Genomic DNA, 23,450 nt, shown 5'->3' with positions numbered 1-23,450 from the left:
AGATCCTCAACAATCGTGGCTAAATGGACATACGACAAACATGCTTAAGGAGCACTGCATAATCATGTAGGCATAAAAGCATTTAAGACAAACATGTGCATATCATGATAACATCATACATGGCATATACAGGTACTTCAACAGAGCAAGAAATCTTGAATGAGAGTCGCACTGAATCAAAGGAAAAGACACCCGAATTCTACCAAAGGACAGGTTTTGGTATTTTGATGTTTTTAATTCATGCTTTTCAAGGAAAATCAACTCATATTGCGAGAGATGAGTTGAGCCTCAAGACACGTTGAGGTATTTTTAATTGTTGTTTTCAAAATCAACTCATATTGCGAGAAGTGAGCCTCGGGGCACGTTGAAGTATTTTTAGTTTTAAATTGACTCATATTGCGAGAGGTGAGTTAAGCCTTTTAATTTTTGTTTTTCAAAATCAACTCATATTGCTAGAGGTGAGTTGAGCCTCGGGGCACGCTGAGGTATTTTTAGTTTTAAAGTGACTCATACTGCGAGAGGTGAGTTAAGCCTTTTAATTTTTGTTTTTCAAAATCAACTCATATTGTTAGAGATGAGTTGAGCCTCAGGACACGCTGAGGTAATTTCAATTTCTATTTTCAAAATTCAACTCATATTGCGAAAAATGAGTTGAGCCTCAAGACACGTTGAGGTAATTTCAATTTCTGTTTTCAAAATTCAACTCATATTGCGAGAAATGAGTTGAGCCTCAAGACACGTTGAGGTATTTTCAATTCTTTTCTTTCAAAAAAATCAACTCATACTGCGAGAGGTGAGTTGAGCCTCAGGACACGCTGAGGTAATTTCAATTTCTGTTGTTAAAAAAATCAACTCATATTGCGAGAAATGAGTTGAGCCTCAGGACACGCTGTGGTAATTTCAATTTCTGTTTTCAAAATTCAACTCATATTGCGAGAAATGAGTTGAGCCTTAAGACATGCTGAGGTATTTTCAATTTCTATTTTTCAAAAAAAAAAATCAACTCATATTGTGAGAAATGAGTTGAGCCTCAAGACATGCTGAGGTATTTTCAATTTCTGTTTTCAAAAAAATCAACTAATATTGTGAGAAATGAGTTGAGCCTCAAAACATGCTGAGGTATTTTCAATTTCTGTTTTTCAAAAAAATCAACTCATATTGCGAGAGGTGAGTTGAGCCTCAGGACACGCTGAGGTAATTTCAATTTCTGTTTTCAAAAAAATCAACTCGTATTGTGATAGGCGAGTTGAGCCTCAGGTCACACGCCGAGGTATTTTCAATTTTCGTTTTTAAATTTCTGCCTTTCAAAAAAAAATCAACTCATATGGCGAGAGGTGAGTTGAGCCTCAGGACACGCTGAGGTAATTTTAATTTCTATTGTCAAAAAAATCAACTCGTATTGCGAGCGGCGAGTTGAGCCTCAGGTCACATGCCGAGGTATTTTCAATTTCCGTTTTTCAATTTCTACCTTTTAAAAAAAAATCGACTCATATTGCGAGAGGTGAGTTGAGCCTTGGCTCACGCGCTGAGCTATTTTCAATTTCTGTCTTTCAAAAAAATCAACTCATATTGCGAGATGTGAGTTGGCTTCAGATAACACACTGAGGTTTTTTTTTTTACTTCAATTTATATTTTTCAAAAATCAACTCATATTGCGAAAGAGAGTCAATTCATATTGCGAAAATGAGTTGAGCTCAGGAGCACATGCCGAGTAGAGAATAAAGATTGAAGTTGATTGAAGACGTCAGATTTTGTCTCCTTAAAGTTGCAGTGGAGTTGTTTAAGGACATCAGATCTTGCCTTTCTGAAGTCGCAGAAGAAAAGACCACAAACCTTATCTCACTGAAGCGATAGAAGAGCATATTGAATTACATTGGAACAGATTGAAGCTACAAGGCATATCTCCGAATTTGCAGTGGATTGAACCAAAACTACAAGATGCGATGGACTGGAAAGAGACAACCTGGATGAGAAGAGCACCAAAGAAGTCCATACTTAGCAAGACCGGGTAAAATTGGCCTTTCTTTATATCTTTGCTCTATTCTTGTTACACAATAATAAGCAAAGAGGGGCAGCTGTTGTAGGCCAATTTTAGCCCATTTACATCAAAACCCAATTTAGCCTTACCTAACCCACCAAAATTAAACCCAAAACCCAAAATCTTAACTACCCAAAGCCCAATTTACATCAAAACCCCAATGGCCCAAACCTTAAGCCCAAATCAAAATAAAAAACCTAGCCCACAACTTAAACTTTTCTCAACTAGCCACACCTTTTCCACCACCAACTCCACTAGCCACTCCTTTTCCACCACCAACTCCACTAGCCACACCTTCTCCACCACCAAATCCACTAGCCACACTTGCTCCATTACCTACTCCACTAACCACACTTGCTCCACCACAACTTGTACCTACAAATGAAGACATAAACAATAAAAAATATTTTGCAAATGGCTATATAAGCCTTCTCATATTTTGTATATGAGGAGGGGATTTTTTTGGAGAGTTTTGGGGGGATTTTTTTTTGGAGAGTTTTTGGGAGAGAAAGTTATTGTAAAGGATTTTTGGAGAGGTTTCTTTTTAAAGTAATTAAGGAGAAGAGTTATTGTGAAGGCTAGTTTTTGGAGAAGCTAGTTTTTTTGAAGATTAATCAAAGATCAAAGCAAAAGAGGTTTCTTTGTCTATTCTTATTTTAAGTTCTTTGTTTACTTATTGTTTTCCTTTCAATCTTATTTTGTTTCTTTTATACGAAAGTAAAAAAATAAAAGGAGGAAGCTTACCCATTTTTACCGAAAAAGTTTTTTTGAGGTCCGGCTGCCGTGTACGGTGGCGCCGGTGGTGGTCCGGCGACCGAACGATGGCCGACCTTGTGGCCGAAAATCATCCACCCTCTCCCTCTCTCTCCTTTTTTGTTATTATTATATTTCTTAATATTATATTATATATATTCTTTTAATATATTAGGTATATTTTAGATTCTATATTACGTATATATATTTTATACTATTTTATTTATATATCTTTAATATTATATTATTTATATATATTTTTCTACATGTTATCTTATGTATATATCTTAACTATATTATGTATGTATTTTTAACACTATATTATGTACATATTTTAATATTATCACGTATTTATTTTTTATATATGTACATATTGATGTAGTATTATTAATAGTATTGATTTTAAACATCATTATTATTTCTAATATATATATATTATGTACATTTTTTATTTCTATTTTATTTTTTATTTGTCAATATTAATTATTATTATTCTAATATTTTGATATTTTGATATTTTAATATTTTATATTTTATATATTTTATTATTCACATCATTATTCGCATTTTTTTGACAATAATATTCTTGGATTTTTTTTTACTATCATTTTAAAAACTTTTTACATTTTAATTTTAAGAATAAGGCAATGTACCAATTTTAACATTAAGTCATCGATTTCATCGCTATGTTGGGTGAAATTAATCGGCTCGTGTTAAAAACGGGACGTCCTTCTAAAAAACAAAAAACTTGCAACTTCTCATTTCCTTCAATCGGATCACACTTAAATGTCAAATTGAATTCGTATTTTTGAAAATCAAGACAACATGTGTTTAATAAGATACCAATTTTGGGCGTCGCGAGGGTGCTAATACCTTCCTCGCGCGTAACCGACTCCCGAACCCTAAATTTTCTCTGAATTTTAACGTAGACCTAAACTTAGCCTTTTATTTGTTTTAATAAGAGATCTAATAGGTGTCTGATCACACCTAGGAAAAAGGATCGGTGGCGACTCCCTGTTTATTTCAAAAATCAAACGTCAAATTTCAAACTTTTTTTCAATAAATCGCCACAATTAGCGACCAAGCTAAGCTAAAATTAAAATTTTTACGTCTCTACAAAGATGTATTAGTGTTTTAAGAAAACTTAAAAAAACACTTCAAACATTTATCCATCTTTATAAAAGTCATAAAAAATAATGGTTTAGTAGTTTCTAAATCCAAGATAAGTTTGTTCCAAACCAAAGTAAGGTTTTTAGGTCATTATATTACCCAAGGAACCATTAATCCAATAGAACGGTCCATAGAGTTTGCAAGCAAATTCCTAGACCAAATCCTTGATAAAGTCAAATTACAAAGATTCTTAGGAAGCCTCAATTATCTCATAGACTTTTATCCAGGTCTTAGCAAATTATGTAAACCGTTATATGATAGGCTCAAAAAGAATCCACAACCTTGGATAGATGACCACACCAATATTATCACCCAAATTAAAAAACAAATCACTAAGCTTCCTTATTTATATTTAGCCGATCCAAATGCCCCCAAGATTGTAGAAATAGATGCTTCTGAAATAGGATATGGTGGGATCCTAAAACAAGTCAAAGGGGGAAAAGAGCAAATAGTCTACTTCCAAGCATTGGAATCCAACCAGCAAAATTATAGTACTATTAAAAAAATTATCAATTGTTTTGTGCATTACAAAATTCCAAAGTGATTTATTAAATAAAAAATTCCTTTTACGAATCGATTGCAAATCAACAAAAGAAGTTTTACAAAAAGATGTTCAAAATATTGACTCAAAACAGATTTTTTGCAAGATGGTAGGCAATTTTGAACATATTTGATTTTGATATTGAATACATCAAAGGAGAAACTAATTCTTTGCCTGATTTTCTCAGTAGAGAGTTTCTTCAAAAATGTCACCCAAATTCCGAGACAAAGGAAAAGGGAAATAGGAGAGTCATCCAAACCCCAAATTTCCTCAAAACCAATTAAGTCATGGTATGAAATTTGCCATGAAGAAGAAAATGAGAAATCATCATCATTGTCAAAATCCTCCAAAAATACAATAGTTCAAGATGCACAAGTTCCAAATGAAATTGGTTCTCAAATAAAAAAATAGATTGAGTCCTTTTCTCTATCCCCAGAAGTAGCATTGGCCTTTTCACAAATGAAAGAGGAAACTCCTCTCAAACAAATTACTGCTGAACCAGCAAAGATTTCAAAAAATAAAGAGATTGTTTTACACAAACCAAAATCTCTCAAAAATGTTTTAAAAGAGACATTTTTCCAAGATGTTTTTCCAAAAGAAATAGTAATGTCTTCACAGACTGCTACACAAAAATCCTCACAATATTTTCCAAACAAATATTTTGAAAAAACCCTCAACATATACTTGCAAAAGAACTTTTCAATGGATGGCATTTTAAACCATTGGATTCTCAAAAATCCCAACAGTATTATGAAAACATACTGGTTCAAATTGGATTAGTACTGTTCAAACACTATACAGACCCAAAAGATCCAAAATTTATTACCCATTCAATAGCCCAAATACTAAAGATTCTTCGACCAAGGGATTGGAGTGAAAACCCAAATTCTGTCAAGAAATTCCCAGCTAAATTTACCACCAAAATTGACCACCACCCATATTTTACATATTGGATTACCAAATGGCATGGTACAATGCCTTCTTAATGAACGACCAACACATGAGGCATTCTTGGCTCATATATTTCAAATACGGCACCCAATTCAAATTCCCAAACTGGTTCCAAGAAGGGTGGAATTGGTATGGACCATCATCCTTTGAGATACTATCAGCAAAAATTCAAAACTTATAGCCCAAGTTCTTTGACAAATTTCAGCCTGAACCAAACCAAAAACACATTTACAGAACAATCCATTTTTTCTCAAAACTGTGCATTTCTTGGATTGTTTCATGGAATTATTCTTATGAGCAAGATCAATTTACTGGAATTCCACTAGTAGTTCGAAACTACAGAACTAAATGGTGGGACAAGTTTAATGATGAAAAATATGATTCAAAATATTTGGATAATTTTTTCAACAAGAATTCAAGACTATGTAAGTCCGCAGCCCCAGATCAAACCACAACAAAATTCCTTCAAGCAAAGTCGATAGCTACTGCGATGTTAGCTCAAGCCAAGATCAAGAAGGAATACAAAAAACTCATGGCTGAAATGCTCAGCACATTGGATTCCGAATCCGAAGATGAGAAATCTTCAGCATCTTCAATCAAAACAGTGGATCATGCAGATGATACCACTTCGGTAACCATCACCCGGGCCAAGAAAAATGATGCAAGAAAAGACAAGTGAACAGGAAATATTCTCTAACGTAAGCAGTAAATATTCCCTGCAAGAAAAGACGCATGAATAGTAAGACAAGTGAACAGGAAATATTCTATGGCGTAAACAGTAAATAGTCCCTTCAAGAAAAGATGCATGAATAGTAAATATTCTCTGTAGTTTGTATTTTTGTAATCAGAGAATATATTCTCTGAAAAAATTTTAATTAAAGTCTCAATTATGTAATGATGAAAGGGAAAAGATTTCTTGGTTCAAATGATGTAAAAAGATAATAGCCCTCTATAAAAGACTATCAGATTCAGAATAAGAAACACGACTCGAAATACCCATTTCAGAAATCAAAACTGTTTCTCTAGAATTCCAAAGCTTATCCAAATTTTTAAGTTTTAAAAATTAAAGTTTTAAATTATTTCCCTTTTAAAAATTTAATCAATTTTTTATTACAAATTTCAAATTACAATTAACACATTTTAATCTTACTTTTCTTGCAGGGAATATTTACTATTTACGTCAGAGAATATTTCCTATTCACTTGTCCTTTCTTGCATCATTTTTTTGGTCATACTATTAATTTTTAAATTAACTACATTAATATTATATAATTGAAATTTAAAAAATACATACCTCTGCTTCCAATTGTTGATATAATAGAAGCCGTATATCTTAAAGCTCCTCTAGTAGTCCTACATAACTCAGCCTATGGTTTCACCTATTGAAATAATATGCTAACACAATAATTTAAAATTTAAACAATTTTATTATGGAAAATATATTATCTAATGAATTTTACATTGTTATGAGTGAGAATGTATAAGAGTAGTCTGCTCGAGGACATAAAAATGGTAGTAGTATGCAACCATTGATTTTAATTTTCTATGGTTGCGCCGCCTAACACATCTCTTGGTACAACGTCGCCAACACGGCTGACCCCTAACTGAGTTCGCCCACTTCTCTAAAATGCACAAGTTTTAGCAGTCACCCTAAAATTTACTAGTTTATATCTCTCGAATCGGATGTGACAAATGACCTAGTCACAATCGGACCATCCATCAGTAACTCTAGCTATAATTGTATGTCCTCAAGTGTGATATTACACTCGCCACATGGAAGATGAAATGTGTGTGTAATGGCCTGAATTTTCAGTGGTGTCGGAATGGTGATTCAAGATCACTAAATCTGACAAATGAGTAGAAAATATTATTAATTTAGTGAGAATAAGTAAATGTGAAGTTGGGAAAATTTTTTGAAATAGTGAATAGTGTACTATGAATAAATATTAAAATAATTAAAATAAAAACGAGGTATCGAGACCTCAAAGATTTTAAACCGAGCCATAAGTATTTTTAAAAATATTTTAGAGTGTCATTGAGTTGGTATTAAAGTTTCGTTAGAAAATTTTAACGTTTGGATAGTCAATTAACTAAAAAGGACTAAATTGAAAATAGTGTAAATTTTGTTAAATTGTGATTAAATAGCTTAAATGATTAAAAAGGAGGGATTTAAAAGGAAATTAGGCCCAAACTATATGGGCTGGACGGTTGGGCAAGAAAAATCGGGAAAAGTGATGTAATAAGGGTAAAATTGGAAATTTTGTAAAAGTTAACAAATAAAAATCTCAATTAAAAGAGTTTCTAGGAAATTCTTCATAATTATCAGCCAAAAAACGCCATTGAAGAGTACCTACAAGCTGGTTTTTCATATATTTGAATCATGTAAGTTTAATTCTTGATTATTTCTTCTAATTTTTGTGGTTTTGATTTTTTTACAATTAGGTCCAACTAATTGTTTCATTAGTTATTGATCTTATGGCTGATTTTGAAAGTTACCATTGATGAGTACTGAATTTTTATGATGAATAAGCATGGAATTAAAGCTTTTATTTTGTTATATGATGATTCTATTAAAGTAATTTTGATAGAAATTGATTTTAGGGACCTAATTGTGAAAAAGTTGGGAATTAGGGTTTGGTGTTGCGGTTTTGAATATGAAAGGCTATGTAGTAGTTTAAAATAGTTGGAAAAGGTGTTAATTGAGAAAAATTAGATCAATTGAGGGGTTAATTGAGTAGGGACCAAATTGTAAAAACTGTAAGTTTAGGGTAAAAGTGTAATTTCGAGAATTTAAGGGCAGAAACTGTGAAATGAATTAGAATTGAATTATATGCTGATGAATGAATAAATTTGTATTTTAGATCGAGAACCCGAAGCAAGCCGAGGAAAAGAAAAAGTAGTTGATTAGTCCCTGAACTTTTACAAATTCTGCAAATCGACCCAGGTAAGTTCATATGGCTGAAATTTAATGATTAAATGTTAATTTCATGAATAATATAATGTATGATGAAATGTATTTAGTGTTGAAAAGAGAGTAAAATAAAAATGCGAAAATCGAATAAATGATCAAATTAAGCGGAACGCCGAATTTGAGTACTTCTGATCAAGAGATAAAGTGATAAGTGGTAGCTTTAGCTACACTTATCTGATCAAGTGAAAAAGTGATAAGTGCTACACTTATCTGATCAAGAGACAAAGTGATAAGTGGTAGCTTTAGCTACACTTATTTGATCAAGTGAAAAAGCGATAAGTGTTATACTTATCAGATCAAGTGAAAAAGTGATAAGTGCTATACTTATCTGATCAAGTGACAAAGTGATAAGTGGTAGCTTAGCTACACTTATCTGATCAGGGACAAATGATAAGTGATCATACGTAAGACCATAGTTATACTATGGCAAAGTGAAAGTGAAGTACTCAATTTTCCGTAACCGTTCCTCAATTTTGATCACGGATGGTAAGTGACAAATGGGCCCAAAGGAATTATGATAAAAGAATAAGTAGTAGTGAGTTTATACCAAGGAATTCACCAAAGATTGTGGTTGACAGGTAAACTTAGTAATGGTGTATATTGTATAAGTGTACAAATGTTTGGTAAGATTTATGTTTTATGCCTATGAACTTACTAAACTTTTCTATAAGCTTACATGTGTGTGTTTATTGTTTTTGTAGATTAACATATTTATACATTCGGAGGATCGGATCTACATCGATAATCACACTATCCAGATATACTCCGATAGATTTTGTTAAATAACTTTTTGTATTTATATGGCATGTATAGGGAATTGAAGTAAAAAGTAATAGAATGAATGACTAAGTATGCAAAGTAAATTTTGAAGGTGATGGTTGTGTTAGACATTGAAAAATATATGTTTTTAGTCTGAAATGGTTGATTGGTTGAACTTCATTAGTATTCAAGTGAAGTAGTTGAAATACTGAAATTGATTGTGATTTGAAATTTGCAGGGAAGGTTAGGTAATTATAAAGGGGTTATATTAAATTTTTTTAAAAAAATTTCAATGGAATAGTTTTTGGACAGCAGCATTGATGTAAATTTGAAAATTCACTAAAAATAGTGGAAATAGAATTAGAAGTTGAGTGAGATATGCAATTAAATCTGAATGAGTCTACTTTCACATGAAAGAAGTGGAGTAAGCAAAAGAATTATATACTTTTAGATATTTGAATTTTAGTGAAACAGGGCAAGAATGTTTTTGAAGTCCCCTATTCTGACTTTAGAAATTCATTAAAAATTGTACAGAAGGAATTATGAGTTATAATTTATATGTATAGATTCATTAATGAGTCTATTTTCAGTATAAATAAGTTTAAGCACCATATGAAGTCTGTAATAAGAGATAATTAAATTTTAGTGATGAGTGGTCAGGATAGTCGATCAGTGAAACAGGGGAGACTTCAACTACTAAACTGTACTAATTGGCTAAACCAAAAATTCTGAAAAATTTATGGTGAATAGATATATGAGTTTAGTTTCAGGAAAAATTTACGGATCTAAATTTCGAGTTTCGTAGCTTGAATTATAATTATTTTAGTGACTGCTGTGCAGGTGGACAGCTTTATTATGAATGATGAAATTAAATTTGAAAGTAAATTTTTATGCCCCGAACTTTTAAGTTAAGTCAAGTAACGCCTCATGCTCGACTCCAGAAACGGTATTGGGTAAGGGGTGTTACAGTGTGCGTGTCGGGTCTCAAACTTTCCACCAACGCGCTTACAAGTGTAGGGTCCAATTTACACCCCCTACCTATACTGGCCACGTGTAAAAATCCCATATCTTTCAAATATGGTTCGATTAAAGACGGTGGAGGAACGGGCCGATTAAGAATATCTGTCTCCAAAATTTGATCTTCCGACTATATATAGCCATTTCATAATCATTGGGGGGAAGTTGTTGGGACGAGGTAACCGTTATGGAAATCGCTTCCAGTTGGAAACGTTTTCCTGCCTATCCACTAAAAACGTGTCCAGCTAGACGCATTTTCGTTTTTTTGGCCTAATCCTATAATTTTTAGAAAACCTAGCCTAATTTGAACATTTTTCCTAAAAAAATGACATTTTTAGGTATTTTAACCCCCCACCAACTGCTAAACTTCCTTCTAGCTGCCCATCAAATTTTACCTTACTCCCAACATTTCTTACCTCCCCACTAAGCTTCTTTCCAACTACTCTTCAATTGTTACCTTAGTCTCTCAGCTCGTTGAAAAAAAAAAAAAAAACTTCCTTTCAGCTTTGAGCATGGCTTTGTCTAGAAATAAAATGTTTACATGGTTCCTCCTTTCGCAAGTGGCTTATGGGTGATGCTAAAGCTTCTGTCTTACTCATCTTTAGAAAAAAAAGAGTTGAATGAGTTCTTTTCTTATCCATGGCATCATGTTGTCATTCTTTTTTTTTCCAACTTATCTTTGTGGCTTCTAATCTTCGCCGTGCTAATATTTACACTTATTTGGGTAAATACGGTTAAGACATGTGTAGAGTTTGGAAATCGTTGAATTGTTCTTATTTACTTTATAAAATAGGGGGGGGGTGGAATGCTATGGATGAATATCTAATTTGGGTTTATTATCATTAGGCTTGATTGACCTCTTTTTTGAATTAAGCTATTCTGTAGATGAAAATTTAATGAATAGAAGGATGGCATTAGGGGTGCTATCTTTTGCATTACTGGTGGTGCGTAATTATGTTAGGTTCCGAACTACCGCTGGTAACGATTTTCATGTGCCATCCCACATTCAAGATTTGTTTTGCCATTAAATATCACAGATACAACTTTATGAGGTTTTAAAAAACATGTCATTACATTGGATAAGCTCCTATGAGTAAGCGATGGTGTTGAACCTAATAACATGTTTCCTTCTGTAGGAGACAATGTTAGCTTTCACGAATTGTGCAATTTTTTTATATTAAAAATGAATATGTGGATGAGTTGAATAAACATATTATAAAGATGTTTTTAGGTAATTAATAATTAATAAATGATATATACTTTGAAAAAAATCATTTTCGTTGTTATTATATTTTTATATTAATTTTCAAGGTTTCAAGGTGAAAATAAAATATATTAGTACAATTTTAACAAGGCAAAAGTCTGAAATAATAGCTATATTAACGAGGAGTTCTTTTAACACTTAAATGTCAAACTGGCTTCCCACTTATAAGTTAAAACTCGAGTTGAATTGCCAAAATTATGCTACTAACAAATTGAATCCTTCAATTGAATTGCGTTACAGAAAAATATGGGATGGAGAGAGTTAAAAAACAATATTATAAATGGAAAATTTATGGTAGGTCAATCTGCAAGTAGAGGTGTCCATGGGCTGGACTCGAGTTGGGTTTGAGCAAAATTTTATCCTCGTTTGCTAGGCCCAAGCCCGGTCTGAAAAATGGGCCTAAGATTTTGCCTAAGACCGACCTAGATAAAATATTAAAACCTGAGTCTAGCCCGACCCGTATTAATTTTTTTATATTATTTATTATATAATTTTAAAAAAAATATAATACATCAAAATACTAAAAACATTAAAATAAATGTTTCTCAACAAATTGAAAATAAATTAATATATACTTAAATAACACTAAGATAGGTGCAATTTTACAAGCAAATGCCTCTAAAATAGTAACAAAATTAACAATAAAACAAGAGTTATACAATATTCAAACAATAACAACAAAATAGTACCAACATAATAGTGAAATGGTAGTAAAATAGTAAAAAGATAACAAGAAAATAGTAAAAAAAGCAAGGAAAAGCAACAATTTTTTTTTGTTTTACATATTCGGGATGGGTCAGGCCCGGGAAAAAAGTACCTTACTTGAGGCTTAGCCCGTTTTCTAAACAGACCTTATTTTTTGCTCAAACCCATTTTTCGGGTCTATAATTTTTACCCAAACTCTCTCACCAAGGCCCGGCTCATGGCTTCATGAAATTTTTTTTATTTAAAGCTCAAGTTTATTTGTCTGGATGTTTAATAGGACTGAACAATATTTTAGAAGAAAATTTACTGGTGAAGTAGAGTATCTTCTAAAGGAATGTTTAAGTTTATTTGTTCTAAAAGTTCTTTTGCGTTTATTTTGCTAGTTGCTACAAGAAGTGTGGAAATAGTATTTTTGCAATGAAAATTGTGAAAAATAGTTTGAGGAATTGAATTGAAGATTAATGGATGGATAATTGTTTGATTACATATGTTGATAAATATATTTTTAACAACATTGATAAGGAGAAGACAATTCAACAGTTTCAATGTACAAAAAAAATGTAGTGGACAATTATAAAAAAACAACGTGCGCGTCATTCAAATTTATTTGATGTACCTATTCTTTTAGTTACTGTTTTAATAGTTTTGCAATAGTTTTACATTTAACCAAGTACATTCGTTTATCAATGGTTAATAGTATGGATTAGTTTATATGATTTTTATAAATATATATTTTTTAAAATTGACTTCACAATCTAAATTTTTAGGTTTACCATTGTACTCAACCTAAATAACATCTAAGAAAAAGTATCAATAAAATAATAGAAATTGTTAGGATTAATAAGCTAGAATTATATAAAGAAGAATAAAGTACTAAAACAACGGTTTTTCAAAGAGGCAATATTGAATAAACTGCAATGGTACCGAAGAATGATCAAAGATTATTTTAATTGATGATGAGGAAACCTAATATTATGATACTATTTTTTAAAATTTGTTTATACATTGTGAATCAAGCCCTCTTAAAATCACTTTTTTAGGGATAAATTCTGCTATTAGTCCCTGTACTTTGCGAAAGTTGTAGATTTAGTTCATATACTTTTATTTGATTAATTTTAGTCTCTATATTTTTTGAATTGGTCACTTTTAGTCCTTGTACTTTTTAAAATCTGAAATTTTAGTCCTAACTCAAACAGTAGCAATTAAATTTTTTTGGTTAAAATCAATTACTAGTCCTATACTATGCTTATAGTTATAGATTTAGTCCACATTCTCCAATTGGATCATTCTAAGCCCCTATACTTTTCAAATTTTGAAATTTCAATCTTAATGCAAATAAGAGTCGTTAATCCATTAACTGGATTTTTAGTGAGTAAAATGTGAAAATAATAAGTTGACATAACATTATACATATGATAAAATATTTGGCGCATCGGGTTTTAGAAATATCATAACATTAGTTAATGAACTTGATTGTTACTGTTTGGTGAGGACTGAAATTTTAAAATTTAGAAATTTTAGGGGCTAGAAATGACCAAAAAAAATACAGAGATTAAATCCACAACTTTTGTAAAGTACATGACCAATGGCAGATTTTATCCCCCTCTTTTTTTTTTTTATCTATTTGTTATTGTTTGGTGAACGTGACAAAAAACTTGTGGATTTATTTTGAAAACAAAGTCAAATTTCAAAAATTAGTTTTAATCAATGTGTTTATTAATTTAGTGCAAATATCTTTTGTATTTATCATGAACTGTTATTATAATTGTTGCACTAAAATTCTATTTTATTTTTTTCAAAAGTGGTATATAATTTTTTTTTACATTGATACTTCCATTAGTTAACGATTAGTCAACAATAGTTAACGATTATATGGCTCAATCACATATCAACATGTGGCATAAAATAGCCACATAAGCACTGTCCACTGATTGAGCATTGGTAAGTGTTGACCAAGTTTGATTAGGCGTTGACCGATATTGACATTGATCAATCAACCTCGGGGTCAACTTTTAATTTGAATATTTTTATTTTTAAATTTATATATTCAAATTATTTATATTTTATACAATTATATATAAATAAATTTTATATAACTTTTAAATTTTGGATTTTTTTATTTTTTGAATTTATAAAATTTAACTTTTTGATATATTTTCAAAATTTTATATAATTATTGTATTATAAAAATAAATTTAAATATATATATTTTTAATTTTTAATTTTTTAAAATTCTTATTTTTATTTTTGACAAAAATTTCTTTTTTTTAAAAAAAAAAATTCTTTGATATATAAAAATACATGATAATTCTTATGTGACTTTTGTGCGATGCCTTAACTTTTAATTGGTTGATGCGTCATTTATCTCCAACTTGGATGGAGATCCGGGCCATTGCTTCTGGATTGCAATTGACATCGTCATTGGACTTCCGTAACATTGTACTTGAAGGTGATTGTACACTTGTGATAAATAAGTTGAAGTCTAATATGTTAGATTTTATTTATTTAGGGTAATTTGTTTGGTTTGTTTGATATTTTATCCTTAAGTTTTGCAGCTCGTTCGGGCAATAAAATGATGAATTTCCTTAGTTGTTTGGGTTTGGATAGTGAGTATGAGTTCTAGTTTGAATTAGATTAGCCGCGTTCTACACATTCACTTGTATTAAATGATTTTTCTTAATTTAATGAATTGTTTTTTGTCCTAATAGAATTAAAGGTTGAGGTGATTTGGGTAACAGATACCTAGTTTAGATAACACTTTAAATTAAAAAATTTAAAAAATAATATATGAATACAAGTATAATACCAATTTTTGATCTAAACCGAAATATAAGATTTAAGGATTTTAGAAAAAGAAAATGTAGGTAAAAAGATAACTTGAAGAGAGTGTAAAAATGTGTCTTTCTTTGAAAGTTATTGTACATTACACTCTGCATAAGGTGTCTTGGCTTGGAATAGAAGTGATAGTTCACCAAAAAAAGACATTGAAGTGAGAAAGTACAAAATCCTTCACTTCACTTTATGATACAAATAAATAAAGGGTTCCTTAGTCTTTACTTCTCAAACATAAAGTTTCTAATAATGACATCATTCAAAATAAATCAATGTATAAGATTTCAAACATAAATACTAATTACATCTCTTTTGTCAATGATAATGCATCAAAACAGTGCAGAATAATTTTTTAGGGGGTCGAATGAAATTTTAATTTTTTATAACCTTTAAAAGATTAAATTGAATTTTTATAATTTTAAGGAAGACCAAAATATAATTTTACCTTTACCAAAAATTTTTTAAAAAATTTAAAGACCTAAATAAAATTTTCGGCGAGGGCCCCCTAGACTCCATGTCATTTTTCATTTATTATCCACAAGAAGTACCAATGAGATATATTTGGTACAATTTTTTAGTTTGGGGAAATTTATAATTATGGTAAATAAACATTATTGTACCAACTAAAAGCATTGACATAATAAAAGTAAAAACCATGCTAAGATTATTACATTTAAATTTACTGTCAACAGTATCATTAATTTGTCTCTTAACGTTATCCGAATCTCTATTTTTCCAAATTTTATATTAAAAAAAATGAGGTTTTAGTTAACAAAATAACAAAATTTGCATCATCATGGTATCGAATTATTATTTTTGTTTGACCTTTTTCTGGCAAAACATGCTGGCAATTTTGATTTTGTTTATTAAGAACACGACCTGGTAGTTGTCTGAAATCCTTCTTTTTTCTCTGCCTCAAAGCTTAAGCTTCGCTGTGGTCCGGAAACTACTGCTGGAGCTGAATTTTCTTTTAATTTATAGTAGCCCCACAGAATAACAAACATGTGATAAACTAGACATATAATTTTGTTGAATTCTTTATTAGAATTATGTAGTACTCATAATTCAAAATAAAAATATATTCGATAATAAGAGTTGAATTAGTGGTAAGAAGTTAATTATATCCGTAATATTTATCTATAATTTTGACTCTAAATTTAAAAACTCAATTTAATTATAAGTTCAACTCAAACCTTAAATGACCTAAAATTGAAAACTCAAGTATTAAGATACTCAAATTTGATTTCTTTAGTAGTTCAAGCTCACACAACAATGAATTTCTTTTATCGAACCCGAATAATTAATTACCATGCTAGTTGTCCATTTCATCTGACCTCACTCCAAAGAAACACTCTGAAGTTTCAAACTATGAATCTCCGTTAGCATGTTCATGACAAGGACTTTTTTAAGCATTCATCGGATAAACATTAAATTTTCATGTCTGATGAAGCTTCCATATCAAACATCTTATTTGCAAAACAATACACTTGTTCATGTCCCAATCTTAGGTAGAAATATGAAGACCAACTTGGCAAAGCTTTGATTCCACTCTTCACCTTTGCTTTTCCCCCCAGAGATAGTTTCCATCAAGGAAAGTAGTTAGTGATAGAAATATATACTCTTTTTACATTTGAAATTTAATCCTTTTAATTTTAGTTTTATTGGTAGAATATTTTAAAATAAAATTCTTTTATTTGGTATAACTAAGAGTAGAGGATTTGGAGCATATTTTAACTAAAATATTTATAAATAAAATCAATAAATTTAAGAAAAAAAAATGAGAAAGACAACTCTCCCTCTACCAGAAACTCACCAGTTCCTTTAAAGAAAAACCCTTCTCACCAAACCTAAATAAACTAAATAAATATTTTACATAATTTTTTTTTCTTTTTTCGTTTATATTTCCTTTCATTTCTCTCCTTTTCCATCGACTCAAATCAATGCTTTTTTATTTTCTTTTTCTCATGCAGCAACTTCGTCGTAGTAGTAAGACTCTCCTCACCGAAACGGGAGCCATGAAACACCGCAAAAACAACCATGTCCCCGTATTCATCGTCGTAATCTCCGTCTTCTTGTTTGCCCTTTTCATGTACAACGAGGACTTAAAGTCCATCGCCGAGTTCCCGTTTTTGTCGAGGCCTAAAGCCAGTGAAATAATCCAACACGACGAGCCAAATAAGCCGGTTCAAGAATCTACCAGAATTGAAGAAACAAAGAAGGAAGTAATTACTTCAGTTGATAAGGAGTTGAAATCCATGGCGACGGTGAAAGACGATGATGAAGGAAAAGTAGCTGAAGATAAAGCGGACGACGTACAACAAAAAGTTGAGATACTGCCGGTCGTCGAAGAAGACGATGAAGACGTCGAATTGCCACCGGAAGATTGTGACCTCTTCACTGGAAAATGGGTTTATGATAATGAAACGCACCCTCTGTACAAAGAAGATGAGTGTGAGTTTCTTACGGCGCAAGTAACTTGCGTGAGGAATGGAAGAAAGGATTCTAGGTATCAAAATTGGAGATGGCAGCCCAGGGATTGTAATTTACCCAAGTAAGAACCGCCTTTTTCTTCCTTTGTTGATTTTTTGTCTAATTATAAATTTAGTCATTTACTTTTTTAAAAATTGAGAAGCTAGTCCCTGTAATTTACAGGTAAAAAATGTTGTTAATCTTTGTATTTTAACAAAATTTGAGATTTGACCCACTTAAAAAGTTAAAAGCCAAGTCCTCTTTCTTTTCCTATTTAAAAATCATAATTCTTTGTCGTGCCTATTCACATATGACGTGGCATATGATTGACATGTCAAGTTGACAAATTTCGATAAAAAAATAATAAAAGGATTTTAACTTTTAAAATACAAGAATTAAATCTCAAATTTTATAAAACTATATGACCTCCAACAAGTTTTGACCTAATTTATATGTAACTAATTAACAGTTCAAGTTCACGTATTTACTGGGAATTAGACAAATTTATTATAAAGTACAATGACTAGTTTCTCAATTTTTGTAAAGTAGAGGATTTGTTTTGTAATTAAACCTTGATTAATTTTGAAGATGCCGATGATTTTTCTGATAATTTTTTTAAGGTATAAACCGAGATTATTTCTTGAGAAACTGAGGAATAAGAGGCTAATGTTTGTTGGAGATTCATTGAATAGAAACCAATGGGAATCCATGGTTTGTTTGGTTCAATCTGTTGTCCCGCCTGGGAGGAAGAGCTTGAAGAAGTTCGGTTCTCTCTCTATATTTAGAATTGAGGTAAAAATTTTCTCGCTTGCCAAACAGATTATTATATGGGAGAAAGCGGTTTTCATTTGGTATTCTTTAATCACTCTTAATTACAATATTTGTTTAATATATAATTGAAAGTTCGTATTTTTGTTTCATTATGATTGAATAATCATTATCAAGATTATCAGGATCCATTGCTTTCTGAATAGTCAAACATTTTTTTTTACCAAAAACCAGACATTTTTCTTAGTATTTGCTAACCTAATGGCTGGCCCAAAAAACAAGTTTCTTTCATTGACTTTTCTTTGTCATTGGTAATGAGTGTATCTACAAAGTGGTTAAAAAGGTAATTGAAGCTTTGAGATATACCAATTTTATAAAACCAAAAAATAATCTCAACTTAACCCAAAACAATTCAAACCTAAACGGACCAAAATTCAAAATGATTTCAACTACATCTGATCATGGATCAGGTCATCTGTTTAAACTCAAAAGTTTATCCGGAAAGTGAAAGAGTTTGAGAAAAAATATAGGTCCGAAAAATAGATTTCAACAAAAAACAAGGTTCGTTTTCTAAACGGGTCAGACCTCGAGTAAGATTCTTTTTACTCGAGCCTTGCCCAACCTAGCCTGAGTCTGACTAAATTTTTTTTTCTATCATTGTTTTGCTATTAGTTTGATGTTGTTTTGTTGCCATTTTGCTATTATATTATTACTATTTTGTGGTTATTGTTTAGATATTGTATAACTCTTATTTATTATTAATTTTTCTACTATTAGAGGCATATGTTTGTTAAGTTACAAATATCTTAGTGTTATTTAAGTATAAAGATTTTTTAATGTATTTTTAATTTGTTGAGAAATATTTATTTAAATATTTGTAGTGTATTTAATGTATTATTTTTAAAAAAATATAAAAATTATTAATACAAGTGGGTTGAGCCAGACTCGGGTTTAGCATTTTTACCTTGATCCGATCTAATTTAAACATGTAATGACTTAATTTGAAAACCCAAACCTCAAGTGCTTATGAACGAAACCTAAAAGGATCCGAACTAAAAAATATCTCAACACTACACCATCCAAAACCCAAAATTAATCCCAACCAAAATAATCTAAAAATTTTAAAACTCTAACTAATCTAATCTGAAATATTCAACCAACCCAAACATTGGCGTACCGTGTTCATGTTTACGAGTTTTTTAAAACTTTTCTTATTGCAGGATTACAATGCGACAGTGGAGTTTTATTGGGCCCCATTTTTGGTGCAATCAAACGCAGATAACCCAGACATGCACGCCATCTTGGACCGTATAATCATGCCTGGATCAATCAAGAAACATGGCAAGCACTGGGAAAACGTTGATTATTTGGTCTTCAACACTTACATATGGTGGATGAACACTGTCACTATGAAAGTCTTGTAAGTAGTCAGAAACATATATAACATTTCGGTTTCATCAGATCCAATTTATGTTCTGATGTTTGAGGGATATTGGTGTGTAGACGAGGATCCTTCGATCGAGGCGACACCGAATACGATGAGATTGAACGGCCGATAGCATATAAGAAAGTGTTGACCACATGGTCTAAATGGGTTAATAAGAATGTAAATCCAAATCGAACCACTGTCTTCCTCAACAGCATGTCTCCTCTTCATATCAGGTAATAAATCTCTTTCCATCTTCCCACCCCCCCCCTTTTTTAATGTTTCCAATAGCTATATTAAAGTAGATTTGTTAATTTAATGGGTTGGGTTGATTTCAGATTAAGTTAATTTAAGTCACGTTAAAATCATTTTAGATTCGAATAATTTCAAGTCTGAGTTGGTTTAAGTTTGATCATTTAGGGTTTAGGTTTCAAATCAAACCATTTCGAGTTTGGGTCATATTAATTTTTGGTCATTTTTAGTTCAAGTTGTTGATTTTTATTATCAAACTGGGTTAGGTTGAGTTTATATTATGACTAATTGAGTTGAATTATCAAATTTAAGTCATGACAAGTTCTATATTCAAATTTATAGGAGTTCAATATTAAATCACGAATATTTTCATTGCAAATCCATTCTAATCAGTACATCAAAACTCAACTAATCAATATGAATTTAATTAAAAATTGATTGATGCCATTATTTAAAAAATAGTGATTTAATAAATTCGGGTTTAATTATAATAGCCTTGCTACAATTTCTTTTTTTGTCTAGAAATTGGAGTCAAACAATAATTTTGTATGAATTATGAGTAGATATAACTACCTTCACCGAAAAAAGATACCCTAATCTTTTTTAAGATATTAAAATAAATAAAAGAATCCCAAGTAGTAAATTGCAAATAATTTGAGTGAAGTCAATAGAAACAACACCTTATCTAACTTATTCTTCGCCACCATGCATTTATAGAGATTCCTCCTAATTTGTATGCACATCTTGGAACTTAATTAGATGTTTTCATTGTCATTAGCTGCCATAGTTGTCGGAATTTAGCATCCAAAATTAGGTGATCCCCAGTAGTTAGACAGTAGGCCTATGACCTTTCAACTATTCCCTTGTTTATTATTAGTATACTGTGCCCCTGGGTCTAGTTTGGGTGAAGAAAATAAACAGAATAACAAATGGGGCCATGCTCCAATCAACTCTGATCCAAAAATAGGTTAAAAATTGAAATGATTTAATTAAAACTTTTATTTCTTAGTTTTGAATGACTCAATCTAAAATAAAATTTGATATGAACTCAAATTTGATCCTAATTGATTTGACGATTAAAAGTTAAGAATTTGAACTCATTAAATCCGAAACTAAATTGACCCAAACTCAAATTAATCAAAATATAAAAAGTGAATCAAACAGGAAACTATTCGAACTCTAAATGAGCAAAAAAAGAATAACTCAAAATAATTTGTACTTTAAGTTACTAGAACATAAAATGACCGTTTAAAAATTTAAAACCTCAAACATGAATGATCCGATATCAAGATTACATGAATCTAAAGTAACCCGAATTAAAACGATCCAAATCTATAATTAATCCAAACTTAAATCAAAATTATTTCAAATTTTCAAAATCCAATCTCAATCCAAAACCAACATAACCCACCAATTCATTCGTCTCTTCAAGACCAAACAAAATCTAATCATTTTTGTTTTAGTTTTTTTCTTTCTATTATTATTCTAAGGCTGACATAAATTTGAACCTAACAATGTCTGCAGGAGCTTGGACTGGAACAACCCAGATGGGATCAAGTGTGCCCTTGAGACAACCCCAATCCTCAACCAGTCAATGCACCTAAACGTGGGCACAGACCGTCGGCTCTATGTGGTTGCCAAAAACATTACTCAAAACACGAAAATCCCCGTCCATTTTATTGACATTACGACTCTTTCGGAATACAGAAAAGATGCACACACTGCAATTCACACTATTCGACAAGGTAAAATACTAACCCCTGAACAAAAGGCTGACCCGGCTATATATGCTGATTGTATCCATTGGTGCCTTCCCGGGTTACCGGACACATGGAACGAGTTTCTTTATACACGTATATCATATCTCGCTCATGACACGTACACATAGATCGCATTGTTTTCTCTTTAAAATTGGAAGTTTCTTGAAATTTTCTCTCCATTATTTGATCGATGTAGCTTCGTATAGGGTATGGTTTTTAATTTCTTTGGTTGATTTAATGTCAAATTTCATCACTCCTAAGCCAATGCACAAATTTGTAGATTAATGCATATGTTGGAAACTTTGAATATGGAAACAAGGTTTCCTACCTTTCCCTTTTGCTAATTTTTATCAAATCTTTGCTTTTTTCTCTTTAAATTACTCAAACCACCCATATCAAATAAATAACTAAATCATATATTGATCTTAAATACAAATATTAAGGTAAAGATGAACAAATGCCATTAACTAAAAACCGTCAAAATATGTCATCAATTTTTATACTTAATGAAGTGTAAAGTTTCATTTTTATCATTAATATTTTCCCTCAAATTTACCATCAATGTAATAATATAATCACGAAGCAAATAATATAATAAGTCAATTTTTACGAAAATCGAGAATTGGACTATAATTTTAACAATGTCAAACCCCGCCAAAGTAGAGGAGTGACAGCATAATTTTGACCAGTTTGTTATAAGGAGAAAACTTTAAAAAAGCAATGAAGATGAGATGACCCTCTTGGATTCTTAGAAATCTTTATGATAGCAGGTGGGTCAGCAATCAAATTAACAGTAAACAAGTTAAAATGTCCATTAATCTCGCATACCTTTACTTTAATTTTGGATTTGCAAATTATATTAGATCACTAAGATTACTGTAATTACACACACTGTTGACAGATCACCGATATTAATCCATGAATAGCGTTATAATGTAACTTGTTAAGAACTAGGCCGAACGGGGATGTAGCTCAGATGGTAGAGCGCTCGCTTAGCATGCGAGAGGTACGGGGATCGATACCCCGCATCTCCATTTTTTAATTTTTTGGCTTAATTATCATTTAGTCTCTTTACTACTTTGAGATTTGGTCCCTTGGTCCTTATATTATATTTAACCAATAATGGTTAGCCCAAAAAGAAAGCTACTGTGGTTGCAGTCAAAGCATTGGCTTGAAATTGCAGCTTTTCTTTTTTACCTAACGCAACATTGATTTTCAAGAATCGAAATTGTAATAAAACCAGGCACGTGATCCTGCTGGATTTTCATACCAGTGTAGGCACGGCTGTATAATTTGTGGTATGCTATGGGAAGCAATATGTGAATGAATGATGCTAAATAAGCAAACAAAGAAAGTTTCTTTGTGGCAAAGGACACGAATGCCATACAAAAGACCCATACCACATGTTCCAGGGATTGCATGCCATAAAGTACAAAACTCATAAATAACGTGGCTCTTGTTTACTGTCTCCAAGAAATTTAACAGAAAAGGCAAGATAGAGATGGCTTAAAAGATTGGCTCAGCATTACTCTTATATTCCATAGGTATTGAAAGGTCAAATTCCATAAAAGATGCCTACCCATTTTTTTTGAAGATTTAATCTCTCTATTAAATTTAGTCTTTTCCAGTACCATACTTTTCCAAATGTGTATTTTCAATCATGAAGTCATTTTTTTCCCCATTAGTTATATTGATTAATTTGACGTGGTTTATTTTTTTAAACATGTAATGATGTTACATTTAAATTGCTCATGTAATAAGTAAGTACAATTTT

General features: G+C 31.2%; 1 protein-coding gene and 1 non-coding gene across 2 annotated transcripts; both read left to right on the top strand.

The window, feature by feature from the left end:
* The first annotated feature begins 16,890 nt into the window (after window positions 1–16,890).
* Window positions 16,891–22,020, top strand: LOC107899555 (protein ESKIMO 1). Its single transcript, XM_016825311.2, has 5 exons — window positions 16,891–17,552; window positions 18,091–18,262; window positions 19,459–19,658; window positions 19,742–19,900; window positions 21,441–22,020. Exons 1-5 carry the CDS (start codon window positions 16,942–16,944, stop codon window positions 21,802–21,804), a joined length of 1,506 nt encoding a protein of 501 aa, XP_016680800.1. The 5' UTR covers window positions 16,891–16,941; the 3' UTR covers window positions 21,805–22,020.
* A 617-nt stretch (window positions 22,021–22,637) lies between these two features.
* Window positions 22,638–22,710, top strand: TRNAA-AGC (transfer RNA alanine (anticodon AGC)). Its single transcript has one exon. It is a non-coding gene; the product is annotated as a tRNA-Ala (tRNA).
* Window positions 22,711–23,450: the final 740 nt, after the last annotated feature.

The sequence above is a fragment of the Gossypium hirsutum genome, chromosome D04 (genome assembly GCF_007990345.1).
Source record: "Gossypium hirsutum isolate 1008001.06 chromosome D04, Gossypium_hirsutum_v2.1, whole genome shotgun sequence".
NCBI lineage: Eukaryota > Viridiplantae > Streptophyta > Magnoliopsida > Malvales > Malvaceae > Gossypium > Gossypium hirsutum.
Note: the sequence above shows the minus strand (reverse complement) of the source record. Positions and strands in the feature narration are given on the sequence as shown.

What these genes read in the sequence shown, in the direction of transcription:
- LOC107899555 (XM_016825311.2), top strand. Translation starts at nt 16,942, where the DNA reads ATGCTTTTTTATTTTCTTTTTCTCATGCAGCAACTTCGTCGTAGTAGT. An exon ending in TCTCTATATTTAGAATTGAG is followed by an intron (nt 18,263 to 19,458) that starts GTAAAAATTTTC and finishes TTCTTATTGCAG; the next exon opens with GATTACAATGCGACAGTGGA. An exon ending in ACTGTCACTATGAAAGTCTT is followed by an intron (nt 19,659 to 19,741) that starts GTAAGTAGTCAG and finishes ATTGGTGTGTAG; the next exon opens with ACGAGGATCCTTCGATCGAG.